Source organism: Toxoplasma gondii, chromosome III, assembly GCF_000006565.2.
Source record: "Toxoplasma gondii ME49 chromosome III, whole genome shotgun sequence".
NCBI classification, from domain to species: Eukaryota; Apicomplexa; class Conoidasida; order Eucoccidiorida; family Sarcocystidae; genus Toxoplasma; species Toxoplasma gondii.
Window position 1 is genome coordinate 450,782 of NC_031470.1, and position 27,212 is coordinate 477,993.

The window sequence follows — 27,212 nt, forward strand, 5'->3', positions numbered from 1 at the left end:
CATGCGATCTTAGAAGAACCAGTTCGACGGGGAAGAAGCAGACATGCTCGGCAGCATTTACAAAGCTCACAGCCATTCCTAGGGCTTCATCCTCTGTTCCCACTTTACTCTGTTTTAAACGTTGTATGTGAAGCAGCTTACAATCGTAAAGTCTTTCCTTTTTCAGTGGTGAACCGACAGTAGATGCAGACGTGCGTCACATGCAACGTTTCAGCCGCACACTCAATTTGGGTCCCCCTCCACGCAGATGTTGCTTTTTTTTATTCCACTCGCGCAGATTTTGCCTCTGCCATTCGTTTTCAATATCATCGCAGCGTCACTTCCGCGCGAAGATGGCCGTGGATGACCTGCAGTTCCCCTCTGAATCTTCATCACGCTAAGCCGACGGCAAGCCTCGCGTGTTCTCTACTTTGCCGGTCTCGAGTGTGCCTAGAGTGAGAATCGGCAGCGGTGGCTGCCTTTTCCACCTGAGGAAATATCAAAAAGCGACACTAAATATCGCGGGGTTCAAGAGGAATCGGAGAGCGTCCCCTGTACTCTCGACAATCGATTAAGGCGGCACGCTTTCTCGTGGTCAGCGCGGTTTCCCGAATCTTACGTTTTTAGAGAGATGTTGTCCATTTGGAGAAGTTTTCCTGGAAGCGTCCAGGGCGGCGAACTCGCGAGTTTCTCTACTCGCAGCCGTGAGGTGATGTGGGCGCTGCACCAGCGACTCTCCACAGAAAAAAGACGAGCGCCTGCGTCTCCGTCCCTTGAGCTTTTCCCCCGAGACTCCGCAGCTCTTGAGTTTCAGTCACCTGGCTCAAGCCGAGCCCCCAATGCACAGAATCAATGCATGCAGTCTCCTCTTCACCAGCAACTTCCGTGTGCCACATCTCCAGGTCCTTGCTCTTCTTTAACCGCCGACAGAGACGGCGGCACTCGTGGCGCCTGGGTAGGTAGTAGGTTAAGCGAGACGAAGGGCCGCGGCTCCGGACGACGCTGTCTGGAGTTTTCTGCGACACAGGGTCTCTTTTCGAGGTCTCTTCAGGAGACACATGCAAGCGAAGATGTGTTGAGCGAGAGGAACTGGTCTGTGAAGGCAGCACGGTGTCCCTTCCGTGGCTGGACCCCCGGAGCGTCGACCTCCCCGCAAACTATGACTGAGAGGCGCAGGTCTCCCGAGGCCGCTACGCCTGCTTCTCCATTCGAGAAGGCGAGGATGTTCTCTTCGCTCGTCCTCGGCGCGGTCGCCTCCTCTCCTTCCTCGGAGGGAGCCGCATGCATGTCCCCGTTCTCGCCGTCCTCGGCTTTCGCGGCTTCTACTAAACGAGGAAAACGGTATATTCCTTTTCGGACTCCACGAAACCCCAAGAGCAAGCACATCCTCGCCACCCCGCCTCCACTCTTTGCCGCGACCGCGCTGGACGCGGCGTCGCTGTCACTGCCCGCGGACGCACATTTGACCGCCGACGACTCAGGCTCTTTACAATGCCTCCAACTCTCCCCCTTCCACGCGGTCCGCGTTTTCCAGGCGTTTCTGCCGCTTGCGCCGAAGCGCCTCGCCGACAGCGAATATCCGCGTTTCCTCGGGGACACGGAACCGCTCTTCTCCGCCACAAAGACGGATGACACGCTGCAGAAAGACGAACAAGCGGAGGCGCCGATGTCGCCCGCGCCTGCTTTCGGCGACGAGGCGCTCGTCTACCTCACGCTGAACGTAGCTGCGGATCTGAAGCGCGAATCGGTTCGTGGTGTATGTACACTCCAACACGGCGTCGGCAGCAACGTGCGACTGGCCGTCTTCTGCCCCGACGAAGAAGTAAGAGCCGTAGTCTGTACGAAATACAAAAGAATACTTAGGCCTTCATTCGTATCTATCTATCCATATCTGTCCATATTTCTCTGTGTGTCTATCTATATCTATGTATCTTTGCGCCAAAACAAAATCAGGTGTGAACAGGACAGAGGTTGTACTGAGACGCTCGGCGATTCAGGAGTTGTCCTCGACTCACTTACGCTTCTTCGATTCAGCACTCAACGTGAAAACAAGACTGCGCGCGGAGGCCATGCAGCTTAGAGTGGGTAAACCCGTAATGCCCAGTTTTCGAGGGAATATAAAAACTCTCCAAAATCGTTTGCTGCTTTGTGTTAATCCACGTGGGGTGGCGGTGTGGCCGGGACAGTCGTAGCTTGCTGTGCTGTCATGGAGCCAGGGAGTGTGGTGTGAAGGAGCAGGGGACAGACGTTGTGTAATGACACTCGGTGGAAGCTCTTTCGATTCCATGAACAAAGGGCCATACTGAATTATCCTTGCTGGACCCACTCTGTAGTTGGTAATGCACTGATGGAACTCTCGTCCATCGGAAGCAGGCACAGGGAATGCACAAAACGCTACGTCTTCCGTGGCTCCCGACTCCCGTTTTTTAATGCCCCCTTCAGCATCTTGGCACCTGTACGTCGATGCGCCTTCCAACAGTGACACTGAGACACGATGCCACCGTCTTTGTAGCTGCTCTGGCTGGCCCAACTTTTTGAGAACCAACTTGCGTTTTGCTGTCGCTGAAAAGTAAATAGAAGATCTGTAAAACTATTGTAATACAACCGACAAAAGGCAAGGTAAAATGTAATACAAAGAATCGTTTTAATGTCTCTGTTTATTCGATTTGAGTTATCCAATTCTGGTTCGCGGACCCTACTTTAAGTTGGATGAGGGAGAGACGGCTGGATAAGCCCCTGCGATTCAGAAGTCTTTATTGCAAATCGAATAAATAAAAACATTGCATGTCTAGGATGAGGAGTTGAAGCCGCCGCACTGCCACGACAATGTCGTTCTCCGCCTCCCACCTGCTTTCAACGGGTTCTGTTTCCGGAGACCCGTGCGGCCTCGGAGCCCTACAACACGATGGCCGGTCGCTGAAGTCAAGAGTTTCGGTCTCTACGTCAAAACACTGTGAAATACCGCCGACGTCGCATCATGCTGTAATCCAGTCATTTTTGCTTCTGGTCCACATGTGGCGAGACCTGTTCATTGCTTACTCCGATTTTCGTCGCAACATCGTACAGTTTTTCTCTGGACTGCTGGACATTTCTTCTCCAGGCTCCCGCCATGCTGGCTCTTGGAGCAGACTACGCTGGCGTGGATGCTCTGCTGCCTCGGATTGCCAAAGGGTGAGTTGCTGTCTGCAGAATCTTGTCGAGAGTCTCTCCAACTCTGCACGTCTGCCCAGCTTCAAGGAGAATGCTGGGAACCCGCAGGCGGCGTCCGAAAAACAGAGGGTGCAGAAAGCGACTGGGCGCGAGTCAGAGAGAGAGAGACAGCCGTTAATGCGATCGGTGACAGCAATCCGTCTATTTCCCGCATAGAACAGTCACGCTTAGAACCGAATCGACCTGGAAAACCACTGTTGTAGGATGTTGAGTCCACATCGCTTCTAGGTGTCGCAGGACCCCAGTGAGGTGGCGGTGTCCAGCAATTATTTTTTCCTGACTCATTCGTGTCAGCGCATCTCAGGGCACCCTCCCTTCGTGTGAGGGGTCGCTTGCAATCTAAGACTCTGGTCCACTTTTCTCTAAGTCTCTACTCGACTTTTTTCTGTTAAAGGACGTGCAGAGACCTGCCGGAGGGTCCAACACACGGAGGGGAATAGACAGGGGAAGGAAGCGGACGAATGCTGCTCTCTGTCGCTTTTTTTTTCGCACAAAAACAAAAGCGTTTTGTGCGCCTACGAGCACAGGCAATGTCGGTGTGCAACGGCGCCGCTTTTGTACTGATAGGAGACTTAGAAGCAAATGGTGTCGACATGACTACTGGTCATCAATAACTGAAATTCACTGTCAAGATTGAGGGTTGCCAGTATGAGCGCTGCCATCTCTTAGCGTGTGCCGTGCCGCAGTGAACGTTTCAGTGAGCGGTAGAGGATGTGGTCGCTTTCCGGATAGAATAAAGAACAAGATGCCAATTCGTTTTTCCAGGAACCAGACTATCAGCGGGAAGGAGCGACCCCAGAAAATGTCATGACATTCGTACACCATGCGTGCAGATGCGGTGTTTCTGACGAACCGGCTGCCTGTTGTGAGAAGTGTGGGTGTGGTGGTTCCACCAAACTGCAAGCCGTTTACAAGAAGATGCATCCACTCAAGTCTGATTCACTCCTGGCATGCGTCCTTGAGCTGTACGGACGGACGGCAAGTGTACGCGTGGGAAGCTCATTCGAGTGGAGTCTTTGTGAGCATGGCGACGAAGGCAGTTGCTATTGTTGATCTAACATCGACACGTAGGGGGCAGGTGGACATTTCAAGGAAAAAGAGCTCTTGTTACGAACTCCGCGAGTCGCGTGACAGTATCCCTCGCACTCAACTGGATTTCTTCAGCTTCCTGCACAAGTCATGTGCGGCTCTTCCTTTTTCTGCCGTCTCCTCCAGATGGGTGGGCTTCGACAAGACATTGGCAGTTGCAAGCGTCATGCCAAAACTCCTCAAGGTCGCGCGAGTGCTCGGACCGCGGAAACTGATGCCTTCTCCCAAGTCCGGTGAGTTTCGAAACAGCGGCTTCTCAGCTTCTTCACGTGCGCACGCGTACTCGAGAACTCCGCTCCCTTCTCTGCATGCGTGTCTCAACACCGTCCTCTGTGTCACCATCAGCACCCATCTCTCTCTTCGGCTTTTTCAGCTCGTTGCTTTTGGACCTTTGCTTTGGAGACTCGACAGAAGCGCCGCACACCTGACGCCGACCCAGAAGGCCGATCTACGTCTCGAGCCATTCCTTCACATATATATATATATATATGTATATACATACATACATTTGCGTATGCTTGCATATGTGCGGGAAGGCGGTTTTCGCGCGTGAGGCGTCGCTGCGTGCCTTCTTGTTTTTGCAGCCGTCGCATGCGTCGCGGCTCGCGAGCTGCGGACGTCTGGCGGTCGGCCGAGACAGCGATTTTGTGAATCTTTCCTTGCGCTCAGGCACCGTCGTCACGAATCTTTCTGAGGCTGTTCGAGCCGTGAAGCGAGGCGAGACCGTCGAGTTCCGCGCTGAAGGCGACTCTGGCGAGGTGCGAATCGTCGTGGGGAGACAAGACTTCGAGGCCTCTCAGCTCCTTGAAAACATCAAATGCGTCGTCAAAGAGGTGCGTCGGCGTCAGAAGCCGAAGGGAAGCTTCTAACACAGGGCGAAGGATCTGGAAAAAGATCTGGCGTCCGGACAAATGACGCACGACACGAGGAACAGAGCTACACCGCAAAAGTAGTTCACTGAAAGTAGAAACTGTTGCAACAGAGGACGATGTGGAACACCGCGCAGGGCGTCTTCGCCCGCTCTTCAGGCCTTGCGCTTCAGCATCCCGCGACGTCGATGTTCTTCCACCTGGGTGATGCTCTACAAGTGGAAGTGCCGCAGTTCAGCATCCTACGACATTAACGTTATACGACATCGCCGACATGCTCCAGGCGGATCATGTGGACCATTGGCACCACCTGTATTAACAGCGAGAGAAACCTCCCCAAATGGTCCAAGGGAGCTTCTGGGCAAGACGCCCGTCGAGGGAAGGGAAGCGTTTCCTCTGTCGCTTGTGTTTAAGGCAGTCGAATTTCAGCGTACCGTCGCCGACACAGAGATTGAAGGAGAGACAGAGAGGAGACGGATTTCGATGGAAGCACCTGGCAAAATACATCAGCGACTGTGTATCCACGTAAAATATGCTTTTATGTAAATCGTTAAAAAATGACAACGGTCGCCCGAAGTTGACTCATGGATACTCTGAGTGTTCTGCACATTGGAGAAATGCACAAAGAAGAAGAGAAAAGAGAGCAACGAAAAGAACTGAGAAAACAACTGGGAAGGGAGGGTTCGGGGACTAAGCATCGATGGAGGCGTCCAGGGCATCACGCGGGAGCAACGCAGCCACACTTGCTCTTTTTCTTCATTGTTGTGCCTCTCGTCGTCTTTCTGTCAGCCTGTCGTTCTGCCATATTCTTCGAGTTCTGCTTCTTAAACGCCCTCTGCTTCCCATTTAGATATTTGCATATGTGTACAGGTACATTTATGTGTATTTGTATATTTATGTACATTTGTATGTGTCCTTCTATACATTTCTGTAGACATTTACATGCAGTTTTTATATGATCGTGTACATATTTATGCATACTTGCATATATTCATATATATATATATATATGCATATATGCTTAGATGCATGTATATCTATTTGCGTATATATCTGTATATGCATATATATTTGGGCCCCAATGGGTTTCTACATATTTGTATATATATATATATATGACCTTCGGTGAATTTATATGTCTTTGCATGTCTTCATCTACGCGGCCTGCACTGCCCGTTTCCAGGTGCTGAAGGCGCGGCCGCGGTCGAGTGGAGCCCGGCAGGACGAAGCCACTCAGGCGTTCGCTCGTTCCTTTGTCTGGCCGCCGCTTCACTTTGTTGAAAGGCGCCGGCGCCTCCTTATGGAGAAGAATCTTTTGCCGGCAATACCTGGTAAGGAAGCGCCTTTTTCCAGCGTTAATTTGGAGCAGATCTCTTTCTTCTCGCGACTAACGGTAGCACCAGTCGAAGGGTGTGGCCATCGAATAGTTCTTCTGAAACTCCAGGCCTTTCACTTTCGTCGTTTAGGCTTCACAGTGCCGTTTACCATTCATCCGAAGGGTCGTCTTCCTCTTGTTTGGTCGCGCACCGTTCCTCTCTCTCTCTTCTCGTTCTCCTCTCGACCTCTGAACCTCCTCCGGTTTGCGATGGTTTCGCTCCTCGTCCTCTGCCGCTCTGGTGCGCTGTCGTCGGCGGCCTTCTTTCTTTGATCCGTTTTTCGAGTCGCGGTTGTCACTTCGACACGGTCTCTCGGCGAGCACAAGCAACCGAAGGCCATTCACTTCCTCTCTGTTGCAGCCCCCAAGGAGCTCTCCATTTGTAGAGTTTCTCCTGAGACGATGAGCCATTGACTCTGTGGGGCTGCACCCGCATGGTCCTGAGAAAGCAAGCTGCCGTCGCCTACGCGCACTGTTCGCCTCAAAAGTGTCTCCGAACTTTCTCCTGTCTGCAAAGTGTCTCCTGTCTCCAAACTGCCTGCTGAGTCGGAACCGTCTCCTGTCACCGTTCAGAGCTGGCGGGAGGGCGCGCGCGGCAACAAACTACGAACGCCGACGCGTTCATCGTGGCGGGATCTCTCTGGGCGCAAGGAACGCCTGCGATTCAAATGGATCCTGCGCAGCTGCTGCCGTCGTCTGTCGGTTACTACCGTTGAACTTGGAGAAAGGAACTCGTTTTCACGGAGGACGGAATCTCAATTCTCTTTTTCGCCTGCCTCACAGACAGGCAGCACTGGGGACCGACCCGCCCCTCGCGAGTCACCGTTTTCTTTCTTCTCGCCAGCACTACTGGCACATGGAAAGTGCTTATAGTTCCAGTTTCAGACACGTATAAATGCTTACACATGCAAGCATATACAAATGTATACATACATATATATTTATATAGACAATAATATTCATGTAGTTATTAGTTTTTATATGTATACATTTACCTATAGGTGTGATGGCATGTGAGCATCGTGGCTCGTGTGTCGGCGTCTTCAGAGACAGCCTTTGTTAGTTTGGGCGGCATGCGATGGGCTGTTTGCACTCAACGCTCTATCTTCTGTCTGCGTTCCACTAATTCATCTCACTCTTTGGTCGAACTTTCTTTTCCTCACTCTTGGATCAGATTTCTTTATTTCACTCTGCGGCTGAGATTTCTTCTTGTCACTCTGCGTGGTAGACGAGCACGGCAAACGTGGAGGGCAGAGCCGTCCAGTCGAGCACCGCGGTTCTCAACAGCGCGTGGAGAACTCTCCTCTGAAGACTAGACACGAACTGCATGTGGAAAATACCCTTTCTTTTGTTGAAACTGGACGCAAATCTACTGCTGACAAGAGGCCTTCAGTGAACTAACAGGAGTCTAGTCCGACAGTCGTGAACGGTGATACACCTAAACTCTGTTCCCTCGTTCTTCTTTTCTTCTCTGTTGTCTCTTTGAGCTCTTCACCACCGCGGATCCACAGCGGGGAGAAGTTTTTGGACGCGACCCTGTTTTCGAGAGTGTATTCTCTTCTCGACCGACGGCCGGTCGGAGACACGCGAGAGAGAGTGACCAGGGAAAGTGGGTCTGATGTTTTCGGTTGCTCATGGCGAACCGAGCTACTCCTGCACCATGGTGGTTTTTTTAGCACAAATTTCACCCTTTAATTCAAAGCGACGTGCAATTTAGAAAGAGCCACGTTGTGAAAGACTCATTCTTCCTCCTGAGACTTCGGAGACCTCTGTTCTCCCGTAAAACTCGAAAGAGCAGTGCTGTCCTCAATGGGAGGACGTCTCACAGAGGCTGCTTTCTCTCGCTGATGACGCGAACGACAGACTCCAGTGGAGTGGTAAACAGTCGAAGGTGGAGGAAGCACAAGAACTTGACAGACTGCTCAATCTTAAGACTAAACGCATGCGAGGCCTCGGCGAGGAAGTCTCGCGGCGAAAATGTGTAATTGCGATCCAGCCCTGTCCATTGGAAATCGAAGAAACAGAAATGGCTTAAGCTGCCTTCTCACAGTTGACGACACATGCTAATTGCCTACCGTAAAATTCCGTGAATGGATCTGCTTTAAGGGAACTCGAGAGTTGGTTGAAGGAAACCTTGTCTAGGGATTTTTAAAAAGCGGAGCTGAACTCGTGGGTCACGAAAACGCAGAGCGAGAGGCGAAGAAGCGTTTACGCTTCTGCCGCCCCCACCACGAGGCGAAGAACCTTCAGTTCACGGTAGCTGCCTTCCAGACTTTTCGGAAGATGTATGCGTCCATCACCTCCCTCTGTTTCTAGTCTCGCTCTTCCCTCTCTTCTCCTAAGCTCTCTCTTCTCGCTCGGTCAAATCGCCGTTCGTCTCTCTCGACCGAACGGGGGAAGAGAAAGTGGTGAAGTCCCAGAATCCCTTCGGAGTGCTGGGCGGCGGAGCAAAGTATCTGTGCCTTGATGCGCCAAGCAGCTCTCGGTTAAGGGACGAACACACTTGCCATCGTCGTCCTTCACTGTTCTCTCCTTTTTGTTTCGCTTGCTCTCTCTTTCTGTCTTGGCGCGTCTCGTCCCTCCCGTCACTGTCTGCCGCCGTCGGCCTCCCCTCCCGATTTCGCCTCTCATCTTGCGCTTTCTTTCTCTCTCCTTTCCTCCCGAGTTCTCTTGGGCGCCTCTTCTCTCTGGGCAGAGCAGGCACAGGCGACAGCGAGCTTTCGGGAAGGTCCCCACGCCACCTGCATTCGCTTGTCTCCTGGGTTGTCTCCTTGCCGCCTCCTGCTTCTCCTTCGGCTGTCGCCTCGCCTCTGCCGACAGCCGAAGCATGCGAGCGAGGGCCGGACAGCCAGAAACGTGCACGAGAAGTTGAAGAAGAACTCGAGTCAGAAGTCACTGGAACAGAACTTCGACTCGCGTCCTGGCCAGAGACGCGTTTCCGGTCGCCAGCTGAGGAAGCAGCCTCACTCCACCTACCTGTCTCTCTACTTGTCTCTCTCTCGCTTCCTCTCACGGAAAGAAGAGATACGTCGGCAGAGAGAGACTCCTCCGGCTCTCCTTGCGAAGCTCCGAGATCTTTCGCGGAGTCCACACGAGACTCGGAGAAACCACGACACTCAGACATGACCGGAACATTTCCATGTCTTCTCTCCTGAACGAGACACAGTCTCCCGAGCTCTCTGCCGCTTCCTGCTCTCCCACTCGCCTTTCCGCTGTCGCCTTCCCCCCTCTCATCTTCCCGCGTTCTCCCCAAGAAATCTGGGCACTGCCCTTCTCCTTCTTCTTGCCCATTCCCTCCTCTGTCTCTTTCCTTTTCTTCTTTGTCTTCTTCCTTATTCTCTCCCCCTCTGGCCTTCGTTCGGCCGCTAACTTCTGCAGCAAGGTCTTCTTGCAGCATGGAGTAGAAGCGGGCACACTGTGAGCAGTCTGCCCCAGGCATTTGGAGTCGAACTCTGCGTTCAGGCGCCAGCAAGCGAACTCTGGGGAGACTCTCCCACCTGCGCTGTCTCTCCCTCAGGGCGAGGAGAGCCGAGCTTCGGACTGCGCCTTTGCGTGAACATCCCCGCCGAGGCGCTGTCGCTGCAGACAACTCGCGCGGTTCGCACCTTCCGTCTCCACTCTTCCCCTTCGATCCGAGACTTCCTCTGCCTTCTCGGTCTTTTCGGTTGCCTCTGAGACCTTTGCTGTTTCGGAGCTCTCCATCCGGCGACGTCTTGTCGGAAGAAGCGACGTCAAACCGCGACCTCGAAACGCGGAAAAAAGTCTCATCTTTTGCCGTCCTCTTGGGAGCAGCCCGCACTGACCAGAAACGGATGTCTCCGCCCAAACCCTCTATTTCGGCTGTTCTCTTTCTTTCCTGTTCCGCGACCGGACGTACACCAGGTGCCTCAGCGCCTGTGACGCTCTCGCCTCTCTGGTGAGGCGCAGGAAGAGTGGACTTCATCTGCCCGTCTTCGACTCTTTCTTCTTTCTCCAACTCTTCTTCTTCCACGAACTCTTCTCTGTCTCGCTCCGCTTCTCTTCCAAGACGGTGCTGCGGCCGGATTCTGGACGAGACTCTGAACTGCCGATTCTCTTCCTCGAGGTGTCTGGTCACCTGCGGCTTCGCCGCGTCTTTCGGCTCGTCGGCATGCACCTCCTGAGCCACTGGACGAATCCGGGCGTTTTCGTTTTCCGACTCGCGCGCTCCACCCCATTCTGTCGCTTTCTCCAGGGAGCTGAGGAAGGCTGCTGCGGCCGATTGTCCCCCTCGCGGTTCGCTTAGTTTTTCGACAAAAGAGAGACACTCGACTTCTCTCACTTCTCCAGTTCGCCCCCGGTGTCGACATAACGAGTTCTCTTTTCCAGCCTCGTCCGACTCGCTTCTCCTGCAACACGGAGCCCCAGATTTGCATGCGCGCTTCTTGGTTCTCTCCTCCATACCGCTCACCTTCCCCATTCCTCTGTCTTCTCCTCGCTCTTGGCCTTCTCGGTTCCTGTCTCTGGCAGCGTCACGTCCTTCTTCTCTTTTTCTTCGTTTCTCTTCGCAAATAGCGTTCCCGTCCGCTGAGCAAGACTCTCCTGCCCACCGGCAGTTTTCGCGAATTCCACCTGTTCGCTCGCAACCGCGAAGATCTCTGTCTCTCTTACTTCCCCTACTTTCTCGCTCTGCTTCGCCGTGCTCGCCACCTGCACTGGGCGCTTTGCACTCACGAGTGACAGACCGCCTTCTCTCGCAGAGGTCCTGCGACGTTCGCCGAGGGAGCCGAGGTTCCTGTCCTGCCGGCGAACGCGGATGCACTCCGTCGCTTCTCTCTCTCGGCACTGGGGATGCGTTGCGCAGCTGCTCTCCACGAGAGAAGAAAGAAGAAACATGACTGCAAGGGGAAGGAGACGAGAGACGAGGAGACAGAGACACGGTACATGCGCCGTCGGCAGGCCGAGACGTTCTGCCTGGAGGGGCAGGAAGGTGGACTGCATGCGGCGTTTCCGTCTCTCTTCGCTTTGCCGTGTCTGGTCGACGCTGCTGCGCCCCGGAGGCATGCAACAAACTCGGTTTGAAAACGCATCTCCGTCTGTCCGACTCGCCTTCGCAAACTGCTTCGTTCTCCTTGTTCTCCTCACGAGTAGCTGCCGACGCATCTGCCTCCTTCGTCTGCAACGGGCTCACCTGACCAGATGGTTCGCGCATGCGTTGCGCCCCTTCTCCCTCGTCCCCACCGAAGGCTCCAGACTCTCCAAGACAGCCTTGGAAGGGATTGACAGATTTTCTGCACATGGAGTCGCGGCAGGCGGTCGCATGCAGAGCCTCAGGCGAATCTGAGGGGTCGAGACAGGAAGAAGCGGAAGGCGAGAAAGAAGACGAGGTAGACTGGAGACAGGAAGAAAACGATGTGGCGGACGAAGACTGAAGAGAGGAAGAGGACGAGGAGGAAGAAGGCTGCGATGAGTGGAGAGAGAAGGAAGGAGACGAACTGAGAGCAGGAGCGAGAGTCGAGGAAGCGACAGGAGTGGACTGGAAACGAGCTGGAGAAATGGAAGAAGCTTCACAGTGAGATGGAGGAGCCCGGACCTCGGAAGAATCCCACGACGCATGCAGAGCGGCAGAGACAGAGGCACCTACAGATGCCCGCGCGCGAGAGTCGGAGGCGAGAGACGGCGAATGGAGAGACAAAGTGTGAGGCTGGAAGCAAGCCATAAGACAAGACTCTTTTTCTGTCGGTAGCGGCGAATCTGCGTAACCTTCAGAGCAATACCATTTGCCAGACCCGGAGCCGCTTCTGCGACATGCGAGCAAAGGAGTTCGCTTTCTCTTCGGCGCATGCATGGAGAACGGACCGTTGGAAAGAAGCGAAAGAACGACCTCGTTGCGTTTGCGGAGAGTCGCGAGTTCGCCTTCTTGAAGCTGCTGCACGCGTGTCATCGCGTTCACCTGCTGAGTCAGAGCGCGAATTTGCTTTCGCTGTCTAGACAGCAGAGACAGCAGTGTCTCTACACCTGAACGAAAAGACGCGTCGGCGGAGTGGAACGAACCGTCTTCTTCCGACGACTCAGACGCATGCGAAGCATGGTCGTGGTTTCTTCGAGGGTCAAGCCGTCGGCGCTTTCGCTCTCTTCTGGTCTCAGCTTCAGCGCCTGTTGCCTCTGCTGCCTTGTCGACGCGCTCTCCTCGCTCTCCACTGACCTGCCTCTCACGAGAGACGTCACTTCTCCTTCCTTCTGTTTCTTCTTTCCTCTCTCTCGTGTCTCGTTTTCGCGCGTCTGTCTCCTCGTCCTCCTTTGCTCTCCGTTCTCGCTTGTGTCCGTCCCCCATTATCCGTCGGCAGCCGCCGTCTCTCCTCTTCACCCAGGGATCGCCAGCCTTGGCAAGGCTGCCTGCAGCCTCTGTCTCCGAGGAGGCGCAGAGAGGACGAGACGTCTGCATGATCGTCTGCTTGCTCGCTGTCTGGCTGTCGGAAAGAGCCTTGCTCTGCACCCGCGCCCTGGCGTCCTCTCTAGAGGAGCCAGGAGAGAGGCTGCAACGTCGATCTTCTTCGTGAACGTGAACAGAGAGAGAATTTGTCCTTTCTTCTGTGTCTGCCTCTTGTCTGTTGTTGAGACTCAGAGCTTCTGAACGACTGCGCGCTACGTCGCCTTCCGCGTTTCCTTCCTCTGTTCGCGACTGATCTGCGATTCGCCTTCCCCCCTCTGGGTTACCACGAGAGAAGGCTGGAGAAGACTCTGTGACGCTTGCCGAGGCCTCTGAGGTTCTTTCTTGAGGGACAGTCCGAGGACTATGACTCCTACCAGGATCTGACTTGCTGGTTCCGACGTACCTTGCAGTCGTCATGGAATTTCCACGCTTCCTCCACTGCCTTCCTCCTACGCTTTTTTCTCTTGAGCACCTTTCTGTTGAGATTCCTTCTGCGTTGTTTCGCTCTCTCGAGCTTCTGCATTCGACGCTGATTGCCGTCGAGTTGCCTTCTCGCTCTCCCGCGAGATCGATCCCTTCCGTCCTTTGAGGGGGCGACAGCTGCTCGCTGCTCGCTTTCGAAACCGGAGATTCATGCGTTCGTTCCACTGGCGTCTCTGGCGCGTCTCGCGGCGTCCAAGCCGGCGAGCGAGCATGCAGCTCAGCTGCGTGATTCACCCTCGCTGCGTTCAGCGCGTCTTCGCGGCTGCTGTCCGTACGCCCGAGCCAGGTGTCTGGGGAGTCGGCTTCTGCGCCTCTGAAGCGCCTGCTCGTGAACCTTGGAGTGTGGAATGGAACAAGCTGAGTCGGGAGATTCACTGCGTCTTCTTCTCTGTCATCTGCATGATCCTTTTGGAACCCCAGTTCCTCACTCCCCTCCTCTCGATGGTGGAAAGCGATTTCTTCTTCCCGACTGAGCTTTCCACTCTCTTCTTCGAAACAGAGCTCTTCAACCGCTTTTGTCCGACACAGCCTTTCAACCGCTTCGTTTAGGCACAGCTCTTCAGCCTCGTCGTGTGAACTGTTGGGCGCTATGGTGTGAAGCGAAGAAGACGCGAGGCAGGGAAGTCGGGGAGGACCGGAGGCGCGTTGATCGGCTGCGAAGGCTGCATACCCTTTTTCTTCGGAGTTGACGACAAGCGCGGTTCGCGCAGACTCTCGTCGCATCTTCTCACTGCTGGCATTTTGGAGATCCGAAGACGCAGCGGAAGCGGAGACCTCGACGACGGACTCCTGGGACCAGGTGGGGGGGCGAACCGCAGGCGAAGCTGACGGAGAGTCGCGCGTCGGCGAGCCGAAGGCGTCGCTGGCCATCGCGGTGTCTGCAGCGAAAGAGGCGACGCCGGCTTTCCGTCTCCTTCAGAGACACTGCAGAGTTTGCTAGGAAACGCGACGCCTCCTTCGACGGTTGATCTCCGAGAGACCTGCACGCGTTGTCCACCGCGGTGTGGGGTCGCAAACTCCTCGGCTTTCACTCGTGTCAAGCCGCCTGCGTTGGGTGGATCGTCTGGGATTCGAAAAGTGCCGATTTTTCTCGAACGCGAGGCTTCGACCCACCGTTTATCCGCTCGCAGGGGGCAAGGGTGAGCGACTTCAGGAATCGGCGACTCGGTCACACCTGGTTGGAGAGGGAAGCGGCCGTCAGCGTTGCGGCCTTCCTGTTGAAGAGGAAGAGCCGTCGAACAACAAGCCGGAGGAGAAAGAGACGAACCTCGCCTACGCGTTCAGAGGGGGGGGGGCGGGACAACGGAAAACACGGCTGGACGGGATCGCGCGCAGAAATGGCGGGACTTGCAGAGAAGAAAATCTAATAAAGCGAAGTTGGTGAGTGGAAAAAACCTTGCACAGATGAACAGGCAAACGGAAAAACAGCTGCAAACCAGCATGAGCGGCTCGCCATCGAGCGGGCTCCGGGTGGCCGCTGGGCGCCTCACCGCGACAGTTTTCCATTCTTTTCGACACTTGCTTCTGGAACACTTGGCATTTCTAAAGTAGCTGTCTTCGAACTCAATCGCGCGAAGAAAAACAAGACAAAAGCTGAAGTATCAATAGCAAGCAAAACAAGCAAATGCAGAGTCGAGTTCATGTCTTGTGCGTCAGCGCAGAGGCGCCACAGCTGTACATTTACACCGGAGCCTCGGCGGGGAGGGGGCGGGGCGGGCGACTTGGGGGGTGCGAATAAATGGGTGTAAGAGGACGAAAGAAGCGAACAGCGAAGAGCTTTTTCCAGGTTTTCGCTCGAGACAAAACACAAAGAATTCCCGAAGTCGCTCGGGAGGAAGGCGCGTCTGTGCCTCCTGCATGCAGCGGCCTGGCAGGCTCGACGCCTGGTGTGTGTGCGTTGCGTTCGACTCTTTCTTCGAAAGACGCTTGTCAGCGTCGCCTTCCGTTGAGTCCTAACCTCAGAGGTGACTGTAGAGGCGAGTTCTCGAACCCTGGTATTACACGGATTTCCAAGAGTCGCATACTCGACAGCTGGAACACGGAGCTCCCTCGAGGAGCGGCGCAAACTGACACTCTACCGCGTTATGTGGACGTAACTCTGGACTCTCCTCGGAGCCGAGTTTCGCGCCTGCCTTGTGAGCGGATTTCCTGAGTTTCCTACCTGTTCCGTCTTGAATTGAGTTCCACGTTTCTGCAGACTCGTGTCAGCGAAGAAACCTCACTCTACATTCTTGCTTGGCGAGCAATTCCCGCTTTTCTGGCACTGACTGAAAGCTGAAGGAGGCACAGGCTGCCCCCGTTCGAGTCTCGTTTTCTGGGCGGGTGTGCAGAGAGGTCTTGTCACCCAGTTGTCTCGGTGGGGGAGGGGTGGGGCTCCGGATCCTTTCGTTACGGAAATCTCTGGGATTCTGGCTTTTTTTACAATCCTTTTGCGTTTTTCAAGTGTGCACGGAGAGAGCGACGCGTTTGTCTCAGAGTTTGACGGAGGAGACGGCGTTTTTCGACGCTTTTCCCCGCCACGTTTAGCTCAGCCTTGCCGACATCAAAAAGCACGCCAGCACCTTTGTGCGTGCCATCTCGAGTATTTTGTGATTCGATGCTTGTGTCGGGAGAGAAGGGAGAGATCGTCGCGAAAGAAATTTCAGCTTCTCGCAAGGAGGGGGTTCTGCTGACTTCCCGGAAGGCGGGACTCGCCCACGCATGTATATGTGAAGAGGGTCGAGGCTCGGGGGCATCTGCTGTTTTCGGCGACTCCGTTTCCTCGTGAATCGTTTTTTCCCTTTTTCTCGGACCGGAGATATTCTTGCAAAAGGACTCCCTCCACAGGGAGGCAGTCAGGGAGAGCACGAAGAAACCGATACGCAGACACCGGCTTCGTTTCTTGACACACCCGTTCGCAGCTTCGCGGCGACAGCTGTGAGAATGCTTTTCCCCCCCTCGCCTCTCCCCCCTTCCTCGTGTGCCAGACCTCTCGCTGCCTAGAGGGTCTCTCTGCTGCGTGGCTCCGCCATCTGCGTTTTTCGCTTCGGTTCCGCTTTTCACCAGTTCTTTCTCGCGGTTTCTCAGCAGTCCACTCGACACAACGCAGTGTTCCTGCCTCTCTTTTTCGTGGCGTTCGTCAGTGACCGTTGTTTGCTGCCCAGGGGATGAAAAGTTTCCTTCCTCCCCTGTCCAGCGCTTCTCTCCGGTTCAAGCGGCCTTTCTCTGTCGAACTGTTCCCGCGCTTCCTTCCACTCTTCGCTTGCCTCAGTGTCTCCATTTGTCTCATTTGTTTCGCCTGAAAAGAGAGGCGGCCGACGTCCACCCGCGTTCGCCGCAGAGCAGACTGCCGTGTGCGCCCGTGCTCTCCTCCTCCCTGGACGACGGTTCTGGCCCACCCTGGTTTCCCCGTTTTTTCCTCTTCGTTTTCCGTGGATTCTCCCTGTTCTTTTCCTCGGCTTTCCATCTGGGGATTACTACTCGCTCTTTTCTCGGGTTTTCTCCCTCTTCCTCGGGCCGTTGCGCCCGACTTCCCTCGCGATCCTGCCCTCTGCGTTGGCTCCGGCCCTTGAACTTTGTTTCTTCCGGAATTCTTCGCCCCTGCCTTCTCTTCTCTTACCCCCAGGAATTCCCTCCGCTTTCTCCCGGAGACATCTCGTCGTTTCTTCCCTGAAGTCTCGGAGGAAAGCAGGAGAATCGCCTGCTCAGAACACCACAGGTGAACTCGCGGCATTATTAAAGGTGAGAATTCGAGAGAAACTCAAGAAACCAAGCCGGGAGTTCGTTCTGGAGAAAACGAATTCCGAACCACTGTAGACCGGTGCAGGTCAGGCGCACGATCTTCCATAGGTGCCGACGTCGAGGGCGGCGAAAGACGAACCGAAGCGCCACTCTGTAGATTGTGCTCCTCTGCGTTCTACACAGACAGCTGTGACATGCACGAAAGGGAGATCTTAGCGGGATCGTGTATTGCGAGAATCGTGCCGTATTCAGGCAAAGTTCGTCTCTATACATCTGACATGCGTTGAAGTCAAAACTTCACAGCGACGCGACTCGAATCACCAGAAAAACGGTTACTCAGGTAGTAATGGGAGGAGCACCACGGCGCTGGGGGTACTCCTGGCTAGGACAGAATGGCTCATCAGACTCTTTTTCTCGCGAGCAGATGGCACGCGTTGCGAGGTCGGAATCTGTGCAGCGGCCAAGAAATGCGTTTCCTCTCCCCAAGGAAGTCCCTGTGCGAGGATGTGAAGTCGAGTTTGTTCTCCTTTGTGCGGGAGAAATACGCGATGCGAGAGAGTGTCTCTTTGAGGAAGGTTGCGTCCGGGAAGTCGGTGCGGGGAAATAAGAAGAGCAAAGTGCAAAAGTTCGAAAAAGAAGAGCCGCATCACTCGTGTGTGTTTCCTGGCTCTCCTGCGTGCGCTGGTCACTGCAGTCCGTACACAGTCCAAGGCTTCTTCTGTCAACATGGAGCGCAAGTTGGCCGATCGTCGATCGAATTTCAAGAAGAATTTCGAGGATCCTCGCCGCAAGCGAGAGGACCTGCAGGTAACACACGCGAGTTCTTTGCTTTCCCTCCGCCTTTTCTACAAGTTGAATTCGAGCTCGAGTGCCACTGGGGCTCCCACAGAAAAAAAAGTCTCGGGACTCGGTTCTGTGACGCTTCCTCGCGCTTCTCGTCTGGATTCGTAGTTCCCTTCCGGTGGCAAAAACGTCTCGTAGAGTGCGTCGAACATGGTTGCCCTCTGCTTCGCCTCGAGCGGAGATGCAGTTCCCTGGCGACTGCGCAATGAGAAAGCAACAGACACTGTGCACGAGGCAGGCGAGGATAGACAACGCTGCTCTCCCGCGTCAGTCTTGTTCCAGGCGGAACGTCGAGATCGCTGAATCGGCGCGAGTTTTGAAGTCTTCCCTGGAAAAAGAGGAGGCAGAGACGAGCCGCAAGTCGGCGTCGCACGTATTTTTAGAGGACTGTGCGGCAACGCACTTTGTTCCTCGTCGAAAAACATCTCAACAGGGTGGAACGACCTCGCGCGCGTTTTACTCCCCCTCTGACCTCCCTGCTCCTTTCCAGACAACTCCGCTTTTCTAGCGTTCTGTCTTCGCCTGTGCTCAAGACTCTGACTCCTGCCCCGAACAAGCAGACGAAACATGCAGAACAGCACTCCAACGCAGCGATGTTTTCTCACTTTATGTGTACTCATCTGTACTTGTGTGCCTGTATTCATATTTTCGTATGTTCGCTATGAACACCATTTCTACGTACTTGGGTGCATATATACATATACATCTACATATGCATTTATGCATTGATATTTGTGTCTCTGTTGTGTGTAGACATCTCTGTTCCTTATATACATACATATACTTATATATATTCTCATATTTATATATATATATGATTTTTGTGTATGCGCATGCTCCCCGTGTGCTTGCATGCCTGTGGCGCACTTGTGTGACTGTGCATTTTTCCTTCAGCTGCAGATTCGCAAGACGCATCGCGAGCAGAACTTGGCAAAGAAGCGCGCGGAGGCGCTGGACGCTCAAGATGGCAGGCTGGGAGGCGATGCGATGCTCGGCGTCGGCGGGGCGGCGGGTGGAGGCTCGGCGCCGGGAGTGGCTGGCCAAGAAAACGTCTTCAGCTTCGAACATCTCCCGCAAATGATGGCGATGCTCTCCAGCGGAGATCCGCAGCAAGAGTTCGAGGCGACGGAGCAGTTCAGACGCGCTCTGAGCATCGAGTCGAGACCCCCGATTCAAGAAGTAATCGAAGCCGGTAAGAAAGGTGCCTCAGAGCTTGCGACCTGAAACGCAGAGAGGAGAGAGAGAGACGCGCGCGAGCACAGAGTGACAATGCAAAGATGCCCGAAAGAGAGACGAAGAAGAGAGAAGAGAGAAGAAAGACGAGAGATGTGAAGGAGGCGAGATGACGGAGGAGAGAAGGAAGAGAAGACATGAAGGGGAAGAGGAGATGGGAGGGAAGACGACGCTAGGAAAGTTAAGCGGTGGTGGAGCTGTGTGGAGAGGCTGATGTCACGTGGAGGAGAGTGCGACGGATGTAGAGGAATGTGAATGCCGATCTCCCTCCGTTGTCTCCTTTTCGATCTCTCTTTCGTTTTCTCTCTCGCTGTTGCGTGCGTTTCAACCTCCTTCCCTCTGCTGTCTCCGCGTCTGTGTCTCTCCGCTCTTTTTTATCTCTGTTGCGGGCCTCACAACTGTCGTCCGGGTGGCTCCTGCCGCCGGCGTCTGGAGGGCGTCTGCCGCGGTGACGCGTTCTGCTCCATGCGCGGGCGTCTTTGGAGTCTGCCAGCATGCGGAGAACGTTGCGCGCCTCTCTGCGTTCTGCGTTCTCAGGGGCAGTGCCTCTCTTTGTTCAGTTTCTCAAGCGGAGCGACCAGCCGCGCATGCAGTTCGAGGCGGCGTGGGCGCTGACGAACATCGCGTCTGGAACTCAGGAGCAAACGCAGGTACGGGGAGTTCTTTGATGCATAATTGACGCTTGAGGGGAAGTGAGCGTCCTGTCCGTCGCGAGACTTCTGCAGGCAGCAGCCGACGCCTGATCCGTTTCTCGACTTTGAGAAAGACAGGCCGCAGCGGCGCATGCGTTTCCTTCTCAGGTCGTGATTGAACACGGAGCAGTTCCCATTTTCGTCGAGCTCTTGAGTTCCCCGACAGAAGATGTCCGCGAGCAGGCAGTCTGGGCTCTGGGGAACATCGCGGGAGACTCACCCCAATGCCGAGACCTCGTTCTCCAGGCTGGTAGGTTTCTCGAGCTTCTCGCGTGCTCTGCAGCTGCTATGGCAAACAGATGCAGAGTCGTTTCTTCTCTCGCTGAAGCCGCGCGACTGCAGTCCATGAAATAGAGAGTTGCTCGAATCGTTCAGGGCGTCGGACTCGATGTGCGACGAAGAAAAAGAGTCGTTGCATGCAGTCGAGAGCAGGCGACAAGCGCAGAATTCAAGAACGCAGACACGTAGAGGTGGGTTTGAAAATGGCTCGGTGTTTAGACGACTGCGAGGAAAGGCGGTCTCTTTTTGTAGAGCGCGGATTCAGAAGAACTCTCTTTCGAGAGACTACACGCTTCTTCATTCAGAGATCCGACTCACTCCGTTGAGAGTGGCGTCGAGGAAGCGAGTCTCGTGCTCTCCGTTCCCTTGACATGCCATTTCCCCTGCATGCCCGGCGAGTTCTTTTTTATCCTTTGAAAGACACCTGAGAGGTCTGTTGGAGTGAGAGCGAGGAGAGAGTGGAAAAAGGAACTCGCGACTGACGCTAGAGCGAAGCCGACGTGGAAAAGCGTCGGGGCCGTAGGATCCTGGAGCTCAGGACGTGCAGCGATGTTAGGCGCGTTTGTTTTTTCTTGTCTTTTGGAGGGTCGAGAGATCAACTTTGTTGTCGAGCCGTCTTGCGAGGAGGGAATTCATCTGTGTGACGTCCCTGCAGAGTCGCTTTACTCCACGCGTTTGAATCGGAAGACGCGATCATCTCAGATCCGCTGGTGCAAAGTGTCTCATCTAACGCGAATCAACTGCGGACTCGTACAGTCGCGTTGGGAGTCTCGAGGGTGGATGCGCGAGACAAACTGGAGGTCGAGCGCTTTCGATGCAGAGGGTCACGGGGAATGACAGAGGTCTATGTCATTTTTGCCCTCAGGCGTCCTGTCGCCTCTTCTCGCCCAACTGAACGACTCGGAGGCAAAGTTCACCATGCAGCGCAACGCGACTTGGACTCTGTACGTACATCCGCGGAGATCCAACGACAAGGAACTGTGTCGTCGTCGTTGTAGTCGGCTCTGGGAAAACTGTTTTCCTCGGCTTCCGTTTGCCTCTCGTCAACCATTCGATCCGCGCGTCTCAGACTTTCTCTGTGTGTGGAACTAGCTGTGTCTGCCTCTGCCGTCGCGTTCCGAGTTTTTCCGGATTCACTGCGACTTCTGGCTGGCCGCAAATCGACGCAGGAGCGTCATGTTTCAAACTGGAAAGATACCACTGAGAGGAACAGCATGCACCTTTTCTGCGGCGGAGAGGGGCGTGTCATTGTGTGGTTTTTAGCGTCCACGTTTTCCATGGATCTTCCTCGAGATTTTACCCTATTTCTCGATTTTCAGGCGCTTTTTTCTGTGTGGGGTTGCAGGTCGAACCTCTGCCGCGGAAAGCCGCAGCCTCCCTTCGAGTGGGTTCAGCCAGCGCTGACGACTCTGGCGAAATTGATTTATTCAACTGACACAGAAGTAAGGAGAGGGGAGACTCGGAAAAGAAGGAGCAGTGTCTCCTCAAAGAAGTGGACGAACTGGTATCTCATGGAATAGAGAAGTAGACGGCGTCGAGTTGCCGAAGCAAGCGCAAGGTGGATCGAGCGTCGTCATGAGCAAAGGAGAGCGAGTCTGTTGACAGAAAGAGCGGAAGAAGCAGGTGTCTCATAAGAGAAAGAAGCAGAGGCGTCAGTAGAAAGAGACAGCAGGCCTGTATGTATCGAGGTCGACACAAAAAACGGCGACTCTTGGCCTGGCCGTCGAACGCTTTCGGTCAAGTCAAAACGCCCTGAGGAACGATCGAGGAGATGCTTGCGACGGCAGTGTGACGCGCTCCAGTGTGGCGTCCTGATCGGCGTATCGGCTGTGGTGTCGCCTGGGGAGGTCTACCTGCAGTGCGTTTTTCAGCTTGTTCTGATTCGCCAAAGTCACGCCTAGTGGAGAGGTCCTGTCTTCGCAGCGCGGGAGGTAGTTGAAGGGTCGAAGCTCCGATGACGGTGCGGCGCTTTTTCAGGAGCCCCGTTGCGATTCGTGAAGCGTAGGTTTGTGCAGGCTACAAGTGGCGACGGCCAAGTCCGTCTCAGTCGGTCTGTTGCAAGCGAGTTGCCGCGGAACGCAGACAGAGCAGAGGCCGCTCGCCGCTGGTGAGAGCGTCCTGCTGCATCGCCGCATGTCGGGAGAGGGCGCGCGCGACGGAGGAGACCGCGTGGGCGCGCTTCGTTCCTTTGAACCGCTGAAGGTGGATTTTTTACACAGCGAAGTGTCAGTCGTTTTCTGCTGCTCTCTCAGGTCTTGACAGACGCCTGCTGGGCTCTCTCGTACATTTCGGACGGACCGAACGAACGCATTGAGGCCGTCATCGAAGCGGGCAAGTCTCGACAGATGAAACAGAAAAAAATTGAAACTTGGTGAACTCGTTCCAGCTTCACGTGCACCTCGCAGAACCGTCTCTCGGCTCAGACGCTTGCACCACTCATCTCTTCACTGTGCAACGCATATGCATGCATTTGTGGGCGAGAGCACAGCCAGCGCGAGGGACAGGTCGACACTCGAGTCTGCGTGCCTTTCCCTCGACTTCCTCGGAAGATGCTTCTTACACAATGCCACAGTTTTTGCCCTCTCTTCCAGAAATGCGTAAAGGTTCCGGCTGAAGTTGAAGTCAAAAGCCTCGGCCTTCACCGTCTCCCGAGCGCGCGCTTGTACTTAGTCGTCTGTCAGGGGAACGGTGTGTTTCGCGTCTCGACCCTCTGTCATCCTCGGCTCTCGATCCGGCTGACGCGCGGTCGACAGGCCTCGCTTGCAGAGCTCCCTTCAGTCTTTTTCCGGCTTCTCTCTCTGGCCCATGCGTGCGCATCAAACGAACAAGTTCGAGTCGAGATCGCGTATTGAACTAGAGTCGGTGATTGGGAAGCAAAGACTTTTCAGGTGGAGTAAATCGATGTTTTTTTTCAGGCGTCAGTCGTCGCCTGGTGGAGCTTCTGGGTCACAAGTCCACTCTCGTGCAGACGCCCGCTCTGAGAACAGTGGGCAACATTGTGACAGGTGAGTCTCAGCGGAAACCTCTCCCAGAACTCTGTTACGTGATACATATTTTTCCATTTCTGTACATTCGGCTTTCTCTCCAAGTCTGCTTCCTGATGTGCATCTGCAGGGATACTCAGATCTGGAGCTGACACTTTGCTATTTTTGATCTGAAGAATAGAACTATCGGTAGTGTCTGACATGTTTCATTTAGATCTACATATCTACATATACACAGCTATTCATACAGACATATGCGTATCTGTACACACATAGTTACACACACATAAATATATGCTACCTAAAATGAAAACATGCATGTGTATGCGTACGTTTCGACGAAAGGAGCGCGTTACAGTGTTTCGCTGCTTGCGTCGTGGGTGGTAGCGAATGTAGAGAGGGGAATCCCTGCTCCAGTGGAGTTTTTTCTCGACAGCTGAAGACGCTGAATTGCAAAGGCCGACGACACCGATGTTCTTTGATATCGACTGCATTCTGGCGGGGATGCGTCGACATCTTTCCCCGGGAGCAAGCGCCCGGCCAGCACGACTCCGATCCATCTGTGTTCCGTCAAGTGTGTATCTCGGTGTCGCGAGACCGTTGCCTCTGCTTCGTTCTCTTTCTGGACATCTCTCGTCTTCCGCATTACCGGTGTCGCTGCTGAGAAGCGAGACGTTTACGGTGAATTTGGATGCAGAGAACGTGGATGCATGCAGGAGATGTGCACAAGCTTCCTTCGTACGCTGCGTCTCACAGGAGTCTGGAGTGAAGGCAACAGGGCGAGTTGTTCTCGCGAGTGTAGGCTTCTCCTCTGGTCTCTTTGCCCCGTCTAAGTGTCTTTGCCTTCCGTTTCTCAGGTCGTCTGCTTTTTCGCTTTTCACTGATAAAGTGCATTCTGTTTCTCTCTTTTCCGTCTTTTTTCATGGAACAAATAAAGCACCTTTCGTTTTCTCCCTTCCGCTCTTTTTCACTGAAGAGTGAAGTAAATTTCATTCTTCGTCTCCCCCATTTGTAAAGAAACACTGCAAGCTCACTTGCTTTTCTCCCCAGGCGACGACCGCCAGACTGAGGTGGTGATCCTTTGCGGCGCGGTGCCGGCGTTGCTGATGCTGCTGTCTTCCCCGAAGAAAGCGATTCGGAAGGAGGCTTGCTGGACCATCTCGAACATCACTGCAGGTACGTCCTCACGTTTCTTCGATAGCTGTGGCTGATGACGGGTGCGCTTCCCCGTTTTCCCCGCGGGAGGTTCGCCACACAACTCGCCTCCAATGTCGCAGACATCGCCCGCAGTGTCTCTGTCGTTGCTTTCTCCTTGACTCAACAACCTGCGTTTGCCTTCTGTCCCTGCTGCACAGTTCGCCTCTTATGGCACTTTGTGAAGTTCGTCTCGAGTTTCTATTATCAGACGTCAATGCATATCCACTGGTACCTCTTGAAGATCTATAGATCTATGTGTATCTGTCGACATCTACCTATATCTAAAATTCCTCATTTGTACATATTCTATACATAGACGTATAGACGTATATGTATGTATATATATATGTATAAATGTAATTTCTGTTTCTGTGTAGCACTGTCATATGCCAACGCTTACCGGTATCTGTACCCCTTTTCTGTTGTGTTGTGACTTGTGACGGATCGTGTCAAGAATTCACTTTTCTTTGCATGCACATGTAGCCGCGGCGATTTCTTCCACGCGTACAGAGAAGCCTCTTGTTGTTTTCCATGCTGTTGCGTTGCGGCCGCCCCGTCCTCGTTTTCCCCAGATTCTCCAACTGTCTGCATTCAGTCCCCTTCGTGCATGTCCCCCTGATACTGTCCACGAGTTCTCATTAAGCTGTTTTTGCGCGTTCACCGCGTTCGCGTTGGCTACCACCTTCCTCGAATTCGTGGCTTTGGCGAGTCACTGGCGGCGACCAGAAAGAGGCTTTTTAGTTGAACGGCCTTTTCCAGAGTGTATGCGACGCGCTGGACTCCTAGCTTGCGAGCGCGCCGCTTGTCGCGGACCGAATAGACTTTTCGCGTGATGGCTGTGGGTCGTCAACTGCGTCGCGGCCGTCGACGGCTGCCAAGCGCGTTCAGTTCCCCTCATGTTTCGTTTGCGTCGGTGGGGCCTCCTTTCTGCTCGTGGACTTTCCTGTCCTCTCAGTGGAGACACCCGCGCCCCGTGTGTGGGGCGAAGCAAAGGAACAAATTTTCTTCCCCGGTGTGTCTCCGTCCGTGGTCGATGTGTTGCTTCGCGACCCGCTTCAAAGTGGGGTCGCAGCCGTAGAGTGAAGCGACGAGTTGCCGAAAACGACTTCGTTGCTTCTGAGGGAGTGGTAGACGGACTCTTCGCAGGCGCGATGTCCGAGTTTCACTCGACCTCTGTTGCTCGCGGGGCTCCGTTTCACTTTTCAGGAAACCGAGACCAGATCCAACAGGTGATCGACGCAGGCTTGATCCACCCGCTGATCGAGTTGCTGAGCACAGCAGACTTCGATGTGCGCAAGGAGGCAGCGTGGGCGATCAGCAACGCGGCGTCCGGAGGGAGCAACGCTCAAGTGGAGGCGCTCGTCGAGTGCGGCTGCATCAAGCCTTTGTGCAGTCTCTTGGCTGTGCAAGACAGCAAAATAGTCTCGGTCGCGCTCGAGGCTCTCGAGAACATTCTTCGCGTCGGGAAGGTGAAGAAGGAGCAGCAGCAGCTCGCGGAGAATCCCTTCTGCGAGTTGATCGAACAGGCAGACGGAATCACGGTCATCGAAAAGCTGCAGGACTGCGCTAACCAAGACATCTACGAGAAGGTAAGACTTCGCGCGGGAAGAGGGGCGAAAGGAAACCAAATCGTCTCTGGAGGAGGCACCTCCAGAGTCGGATAGCCGACACTCCACCTCTCGAGCAGTTGATTCAGAAATGTCTCTCCAGAGCAAAGGACACCAACCTTTTCTGTTCGGGGGGCCAGAGGGCCCTGTAGATGTTCGCTGCTGCATCGTTTAACTCACTAGGTCTGGAAGCGAAAGAAGTTCAACTTTGTGCAAGCGAGCAAATGCGTTGTCGGGTCGACGCGTTCTGCTCCAGCTGATCTGGAGTCCTCTCGCCTGAGGGCGAACGTCGCAGTCTATCGGCGTGCTCCAAGTGTGTTTGCCTCTCTCACAGTTCCGGTTTGTAGTTGCCGTGGCCTCGCGTTTGTCGTGGATTTTGAGATGCATGTCGAAATGCTGGTCGAGTTCCGTGTGTGTCTATATCGCCCACTGCCCGTGGAAAAAACAGAGTGCGGTGCGACTTCCAGTGAAAATTCCACTTGCTGAGAGACGGCATGTCGCGGGGTCTCGATCGGGGGCGCCGGTTAACTTTCTCGTGGCTTGTCTCCGTGTACATTTTGGAGTGTTCGCTTCCCCTAACTTCATGCTCAAGTGACCGAAATGCATCACACCAATGCGAGAAGTTTTCTGCAAAGCTCCGAGTCGGTGGCCACAATCGGGTTGTCGAAAAAAGAAAGGATCCTTTGTGTGGCTTTGAATGCTGTTCCTCTGAGGCGGAGGAGTGAGACAGGTGCAAAGCGTACAAGTGTCGAGTTGACCTGAGGCTCGCATCCAAGTGGATCATGGATTCTCGACGTTAGACGCTTCTTTGGGTGGCGCCTCTGACAGGAGTGCGAGGGACTCCGGGACTCGAAGTGCTCGCACCTGGTTGAAAAATTTCCTTTCGTTCCGGGAGCAATAATGTCTGCACCGAAACCTCAGGCTCTCGCGTTCGAGTTTTCTTGAGTTTTTTGTGCCTGGGGGAGTTGTCTGTAGGGGTGTTCAAGACTAGAGTGCTCGTTTTTTTCAGGCGTGGAGAATTATCTGCAACTATTTCTCCTTCGAAGAAGCAGACGTGGACGACGTGGACGTAGACGGTGGAGTAGGCATGGCGGACGCAGGGCAAGTCAACGCGTTCGGAGCAGCGCCGCCTCAGGGAGGCTTCAACTTCGGCCAGTAGAGAAGAGACTCTAGAGTGAGCAGAAACGAGAGAAGAACGCGGGCGAAAGAAGAAAGTGCAGGGCGAGAAGAAGGAGAAGGAAAAGCGGGAGGAAAGAGTGCT

General features: G+C 54.3%; 3 protein-coding genes across 3 annotated transcripts; 2 read left to right on the forward strand and 1 right to left on the reverse strand.

Annotated features, from left to right (window-relative positions):
* The first annotated feature begins 65 nt into the window (after positions 1-65).
* TGME49_252270 (L1P family of ribosomal protein) lies at positions 66-7,985 on the forward strand. The gene is made up of 6 exons (XM_002369294.2): positions 66-1,801; positions 3,080-3,150; positions 4,405-4,511; positions 4,948-5,111; positions 6,331-6,478; positions 7,096-7,985. The coding sequence occupies exons 1-6, from the start codon at positions 611-613 to the stop codon at positions 7,236-7,238; spliced, it is 1,824 nt and encodes a 607-aa protein (XP_002369335.2). The 5' UTR covers positions 66-610; the 3' UTR covers positions 7,239-7,985.
* TGME49_252280 (hypothetical protein) lies at positions 7,546-15,033 on the reverse strand. Its single transcript, XM_002369295.2, has one exon. The coding sequence runs from the start codon at positions 14,264-14,266 to the stop codon at positions 8,861-8,863; it is 5,406 nt and encodes a 1,801-aa protein (XP_002369336.1). The 5' UTR covers positions 14,267-15,033; the 3' UTR covers positions 7,546-8,860.
* A 2,809-nt stretch (positions 15,034-17,842) lies between these two features.
* Positions 17,843-27,175, forward strand: TGME49_252290 (importin alpha, putative; the record flags this gene model as incomplete). The annotated part of the gene is made up of 11 exons (XM_002369296.1): positions 17,843-17,923; positions 18,854-19,151; positions 19,730-19,842; positions 19,993-20,134; positions 21,029-21,107; positions 21,509-21,605; positions 22,416-22,494; positions 23,079-23,168; positions 24,198-24,323; positions 25,551-25,933; positions 26,961-27,175. 11 exons carry the CDS (start codon positions 17,843-17,845, stop codon positions 27,108-27,110), a joined length of 1,638 nt encoding a protein of 545 aa, XP_002369337.1. The 3' UTR covers positions 27,111-27,175.
* Positions 27,176-27,212: the final 37 nt, after the last annotated feature.